The sequence below is a fragment of the Nyctereutes procyonoides genome, unplaced genomic scaffold (genome assembly GCF_905146905.1).
Source record: "Nyctereutes procyonoides isolate TBG_1078 unplaced genomic scaffold, NYPRO_anot_genome, whole genome shotgun sequence".
NCBI classification, from domain to species: domain Eukaryota; kingdom Metazoa; phylum Chordata; class Mammalia; order Carnivora; family Canidae; genus Nyctereutes; species Nyctereutes procyonoides.
Window position 1 is genome coordinate 39,188,651 of NW_026575126.1, and position 6,258 is coordinate 39,194,908.

Below are 6,258 nucleotides of genomic sequence, written 5' to 3' on the forward strand. Positions count from 1 at the left end.
GGCCTGTCCCCACCTGTTGGGGGAGGTGGACCTACTGTAGGTTCCTGAAGCTCCCCCACGCCTCCCACCTCCTGGGTGCGGCAGCCAAAACAGCGGAGGGATCTGCTCAAGATGGACCCTAACCACTGAGACGTGTGCCTGGCAGCGATAGCTTGTGTTTCTTCTCAACACATCAGGAACAACCACTGCACCAGGCCAGGAATGGACCAAAGGGATAATGACTCAGTGACGGCTCTTCTGTATGCTTGTGCGTACACGTGCGTGGGTGCTCTGTGGGAGCTGTCCTGCTACTGTAAGAGCATTCTGACCCCTTCTGCTTGGGGCATGGTTGGGACAAACCTCTCCTGTCCCTGTGGGCCCCTGGGCATGTGTGAGCCTCACTAGCCTCACCTGTAAGCTGAGGCCATAGTACCTACCTCACAGGGGTGTTGTGGGGATTAAATGTGATGAGGGCAGTGGCAGCTGCGTGACATGCATGTCTGAACTGCCCGCCTCCTTGTCTGTGGCCCCTGGTCAAAAGCCCAACTCCGGATGGAGTTTAAACCACCCTCCCCCGGCCTGCATCCAAGACCACTCCAGTAGGGACCTAATGCCACCTACCTGTGCTGTCAAAGCCTCTTCCTGTCCCCTCCTCCCTCCAGAGAATCTAGTTTTAGACAGGAATGCTGTCAGCCTACCCTGACAGGGCACGGGCAGGAGCCTAAGCCCCAGGCCCCCACCCTGAACAGTCCCAGGCAGCTTGGGCCCCCAGCTCCCCTTCTGCTATGAAACGGACACCTCTCCATCTTTATTATTTTTTGGATTTTATTTATTTATTCATGAGACAGGCAGGCTCGCTCCCTGCAGGAAGCCTGATGCAGGACTCAATCCCAGGACCCAGGGATCACACCCTGAGCCAAAGGCAGACACTCAACCACTGAGCCACCCAGGTGTCCCAACACCTCGCCATCTTTAAACCACCTCCCCCATCCCCAGTGTGTCACCCCTGTGGCTCCCCCTGAGACTTCTCAGCCCCTGCAGGGTTTATGGTCCTACTTATTAACTAGTTAAGTGAGGCCCTGCTGCCTTCAGCACTCCTCCCCACCCACCTCCCGCCCCAGCATCTGTCCCCACACCACCCCCACCCCCAGCTGTCCCAAGTAACACTCCCATCCCCATCTTGTGACCCTCCTGGGACAGCATCCCATTGCTGCTGTGACACCTGGCTCTGTGATCCCTCCACCTCCCTGGGCTCCAGCTCCCCTTCCGACACCCGTCCAGTCCCTGTCTATACACACCTGCCCCAGCTTGGACCATCTTGCCTGACCCATTGTTCTCAGGTCACAGTCCCCGGTCTCCATATTCTGAGACTTTCACGTGCCTCTGCTCAGGTGCCTACCTGATGCCACCCCTGAATACCATCACCTTGCCAGTATGTGCGAAAACGAACGCACCGGGCAGCCTGGGTGGCTCGGGATGTAGCGCCGCCTTCAGCCCGGGGCGTGATCCTGGGAACCCGGAATCGAGTCCCACGTCGGGCTCCCTGCGTGGAGCCTGCTTCTCCCTCTGCCTGTGTCTCTGTCGCTCTCTGTGTCTCTCATGAATAAAATCTTTAACATTAAAAAAAAAAAAAAGAGCACGCCCTCCTTCCTTGCTCCGCCCCCAGCACGCACATCATCCTAACCTCTAGCGACCGTGACTTCGGAGGTACCTTGCCCGGTGGTAGGCCGGGGGTCCGCAGGGCAGCTCGGCCCGTTTCAGGGCGCCTTCAAGGACAAGGTCAGCCGCAAGCCATCCCAGGTGCCACCATCCTCCCAGGCTTCCAAACCAGAAGCCCGTGCACCTCCGCAGGACCCTCCGCGCCCCGAGTGCAGCGGGGGCAGGGCCCCGGAGGCCGGATCGCCGGGGGGGCGGGCCCTGGGTCCTCGGCTCCGGATTGGTCAGCGCCGCCGGAAGGGGGCGGTCCCCTAGCCCGGAAAGGACCGGACTTCCCGGAGGCGGCAAATCCGGAGGAGCCGCGGCCGCCTTGATGCTGCCCGCGGGCTGCTCGCGCCGGTGAGAGCCGCGCGCTGGGCGGGCCGGGCGGGCGGTGGGGCGGGCGGGAGCGCGGCGCGGGGCGGCCGGGGAGCTGAGCCGCCGGTGCGCCCCTCCCAGGCTGGTGGCCGAGCTGCGGGATGCCCTGGACGCCTGCGCTGAGCGACAGCGGCGGCTGGAGCGGAGCCTGCGCGCGTGCCGCCGGCTGCTGCGGCCCTGGTACGCGGACCCCGAGACCACCCGGGCTGGGAGGCTGGGCCGGCGCCCTCTGGCTGCGCTCCTCTTCCCCTGCAGGCTCCGAGCAGGGGCTGCTGGCGTCCCGGGCGGCTCCTTCGGGTTGGCAGCGTCGCTCCTGGCCGTGCCACGGCTGTCCTGTCTTTGCAGGGAAGCGGCCGAGCTTCCGGCTGCGAAGCCAACCCCGGCGCCGGAAACTCAGGAAGAGGCCCCGTCTCCGGGTAAGCCTCCACCACCCCGTCTTGGTGCTGCCCTTGCTATTTTCTGACAGCACTTTCTTGCAGTGACCGTCCCAAGAGTTTTTTGGCTTTTGCAGCATGCACGCCTAGCCCTCAAGACCTCAAGGAATTGGAGCTTCTGACCCAGACACTGGAGAAGGCTGTACGGGTGAGGAAAAGCGTGTCTAAGGCTGCAGAAAGACACAAGGCCCTCAGCCTGAAGTCTGGGCCCACTGCCCCTTCTCCTGCCACCGCAGCCTCTGCCCCATCCCGGGTCTCAGGCCAGCCTGGCAGGCGAGCCTCAGAGACAAAACCACTCAGGGGCATCCATCAGACCAGGGTACCTGCCAAGGGCCTCCCCGAGTGCAGGCTCCCGTCAGCGGGGGATCACACCTGCAAGGGGAGGGGAGCCCGAGCCACCAAGCCTGGACCAGGCCTCGGGGACCAACTTCCACTGGCTGCTCCTCCGGCCCCGGAAGCTTTCACATTGAAGGAGAAGGGGTAGGTTTCCCAGACCCTTCCTGAGGGTCCACCTCATCTGACCCTGGCCAGCAGCGGGAATCTGGGATGTGGGGTGACAGGGAGGGCAGGGCATTGAGCCTGGATGTGGGCCAGGGGAGCCCCCAGGGTGCCATCCCAGGAGATCCGTGCCCCGAAGCTGGCCGAGTGGAACCTTGCTAGGGCCTGTCGCCTTCTCACTGGCTGTCCTGCCCCCATCCTCTCATCCATCCGGCCCAGGCGCTCCATGTGGGCTCTGCAGGGCCTGGGCTCTGTTCCTGGTGTCCTCTTCTCTCTGCCAGGCCAGAGCTGGACTCTGCTGGCTCCCACCACCACTCTGGAAGCCCTGTCACATGGAGGGGGGGAGCCCCCAGAGTGAGGCTACTCTGAGCACTGGCTTCGCTTGACAGGGTCCTGCTGAAGTTACCTGCGGCCTACAGGAAAGCAGCCTCCCAGAACTCCCGGTAAGGCTGAGTCTTAGCTGGGTGGGGTGGACGGGACATGTGGCCAGCAGGGAGGCTGAGGTTTCCCGCCATCGCAGGGCCACATCGGTAAGACTTTTCCAGCGGGCTGCCCTGCTTCGTTGGCTGGGTGGGGACACTTTCCGCGTGAAGGGAGTCTGCCGTGGTCCCCGTAGACTCAGTGGACTTTGAGGCTGAGACCTTGCATCCTCGTCTGTCTTGTCTGTGGCAGTGAGGGTGACGGTATCAGCTTCATAGAGGTGCCTTTTTTGATGCTGCGCCTGCTATGGAGCCGGCACTGTCAAGAGTTCTTGGCCATCGTCCCGGGCCGTCCGTTACCAGTCGCTGCTGGCTCCTCTGCTCTCCTCTCTCGAATTCTCCCCTAGTACTTCCCCAGAGTGTGTCAGCTCTCCCCTTGTCACAGACACTGTCCTCTCAGCTCCCTAAAGCCTTGGGAGGCCCCTCCTGGCATTCAGCAGAGCCAGACGCCCCTGATGGGCCCCTGCCTTGGCCTTTCCCTGCCTCCCGAGGCCCTGCTGGGTGGAGTAACCACGTCCCTCTCTGGTCCCTGGGTGCCTGTGTGCGCATTCCAGCCTGTGGACCCAGCTCAGCTCTACACAGACCAGTGACTCCGTGGATGCTGCTACCAATGCCAAAACCCAGTTCCTCCAGAAAATGAAGATGGCTGTATTCTTGCTGGGCTTTTAGGACCCCCCCAGGGTGTGTGTGTGTGGGGGGGGGTTCTGGCTCTAAGTCTGATGAGTTTAAGAAGCAACTCCAGGAAGAGCCACAGCCACTCTGGGGTCCTGTCCTTGGCGGGAGGGGGAATGAGGGAGCCTGGCAACAGAGGACTTTCCCTGACCCGTGTCCAGTCAGGCTGGCCTGGCTCTGGGCTCAGTGCTGCAGAGGTGGAGGCGGAGGCGGGGCTCCTATGGAAGGCCTGCTCGCTGCTGAGACAGCGAATGGAGGAAGAGCTCTCCGCAGGTCAGTGGGCCCTGGTGTGTGTTTGGGGGGGGGGGGGGCTTCAGGACTGGCATGGACCTGGCTTGCCCTCCCTGACTTTTGCGTAGACTGTGCTGACTGGGTTCAGGAGTACCACTGCCTGCTTACCCTAGAGGGGCTGCAGGCCATCACGGGGCAGTGTCTTCACAGACTGCAGGAGCTGCGTGCTGGTGAGGCTCGGCCCCATCCCCGCCCCAGGCTGAAATCTGGTCAGGGGTCAAGGTCCTCTAGCCAAAGGGCAGCATCAACGGCAGGGCCCCTCAGGGCAGGTCCTTCCCCTTGTCACCCCAGGCATTGTCCCACAGGACCAGCCAGAACTGCACCCCCACCCCGCTGCCCCTCCTGCCGCAGCCCTGGCGCTGTAAATAGTCCGCCTGTTTATCTAATTCCTGAGAAGGTGCTGTGTGAGAGTCATAGGTGCTGGCAGGTGACCTGCCTTGCAAGAGGTGGTTATTTATGGAGGGCTTCACCCAGGAGGCGAAGGGAGACCTTGCACCCCCTAAAAGCAAGTGGGAAGGAGGAGGTCCCTGGCTGCCACTCCATGAGGCCACAAACTCCTGTCCTCACAGAAATGGTGGGACAGCAGTTGGAGCCATGGCCTGAGGGGAGATGCCCCAGAGCCTCAGAGTCCTGTGAAGGAAGACCAGACCCTACCTGGAGCTCACAGCTGCTTCTGTACTCCAGCACCGCGGAGCTGCAGACCCTGGCCGCCCTCAGGCTGCGAGTGGCCATGCTGGAGCAGCAGATCCACCTGGAAAAGGTACTTCCAGAGTAGGGGGATGAGGACTAGGGGACTGGGTGCCAAGGGACCCTTGGGCTTTGGGCTGAGGTGGAAGACAGAGCCTCTGGGCTGTGCACAGCTGACACAGCACTGGCCCCAGGGCTGGAACATGGCACCTGAAGCCCTCCCTGGGCACTGCAGGGGCCTTCTGTAAGCCTCCAGCTAGCTGCCCAGCACAGGGCCCCCCTGAGATCTTGGTCACACGTTACCCTGTAGGTCCTGATGGCCGAACTCCTCCCACTGGTGAGCACACCAGAGGCACAGGGGCCGCCCCCACTGGCACTCTGCCGAGCCGTGCATAGCCTGCTCTGTGAGGGAGGTGAGCGCTTCCTCACCATCCTTCGAGACGAACCTGCCAGCTGAGCCCTTCCCATGGCCAGCGACCACCCACCTTGCCTATTCCCAGGCACAGGACCCTGGCATGAGGGTGCACTTGTCCTGACCCTCAGACCACTGGGAGACCACCACCACCCCTTCTCCGTTAGGTGAACGGGGATTGAGAAGGTCTGGTCAGCCTGGGGGCCCAGGGATGGCTGTAGCCACCCCGGAAACCAGGGCTGCCAGGTGGGCTGCGGACAGCCTCGTGGCTCTTGCTGAGGATCCCAGGGCCCTTCTCGCAGCAGCTAAAGCTGACAGGCCTCTGCATGGCATGCACATCAGAGGCCTGCGGGCTTTTTTCTCAGCTACCTCTGTTTTTCCTTGTTTTAGACTTAAAAGCCACTTGTGTGACATTAAAACTACTTCAGGAAGTATATTCAAAATGGGATTTGGTGTGTTTGTTACTTGTGTTTTTGCTTGCTAACAACACATCAAGCGTACTTAGAATACATGTATGCCTTCTGTACTCAAGGGAGAGCAAAAGGCACTGAAGGTGTGCAGCGCTGGGGACACCCCTCAAGCCCTGGCCCTGGCGCACCTGAAACCTCTCCCCCCATCGCCTAGACTGGGCCCACTGGGAGACACAAACGCCATGAGCCCCTATCAGAGTGGACGGACACTGTGTGTCACCACAACTGTCCTGGCACCGTGCTCACCACTTTCTCCTGGGTTG

At 61.8% G+C, this 6,258-nt stretch overlaps 1 protein-coding gene across 2 annotated transcripts; it reads left to right on the plus strand.

Moving 5' to 3' along the window:
• Positions 1 to 557: 557 nt before the first annotated feature.
• Positions 558 to 5,973, plus strand: TEDC2 (tubulin epsilon and delta complex 2). 2 transcript variants are annotated; one of them, XM_055341398.1, is made up of 10 exons: positions 558 to 2,034; positions 2,134 to 2,232; positions 2,398 to 2,468; positions 2,564 to 2,966; positions 3,374 to 3,427; positions 4,018 to 4,111; positions 4,297 to 4,408; positions 4,495 to 4,596; positions 4,996 to 5,186; positions 5,424 to 5,973. In XM_055341398.1, the coding sequence occupies exons 1-10, from the start codon at positions 2,009 to 2,011 to the stop codon at positions 5,568 to 5,570; spliced, it is 1,299 nt and encodes a 432-aa protein (XP_055197373.1). In that variant the 5' UTR covers positions 558 to 2,008; the 3' UTR covers positions 5,571 to 5,973. The 2 variants fall into 2 exon arrangements, with proteins under 2 accessions (XP_055197373.1, XP_055197374.1); XM_055341399.1 differs by lacking the exon at positions 4,495 to 4,596.
• Positions 5,974 to 6,258: the final 285 nt, after the last annotated feature.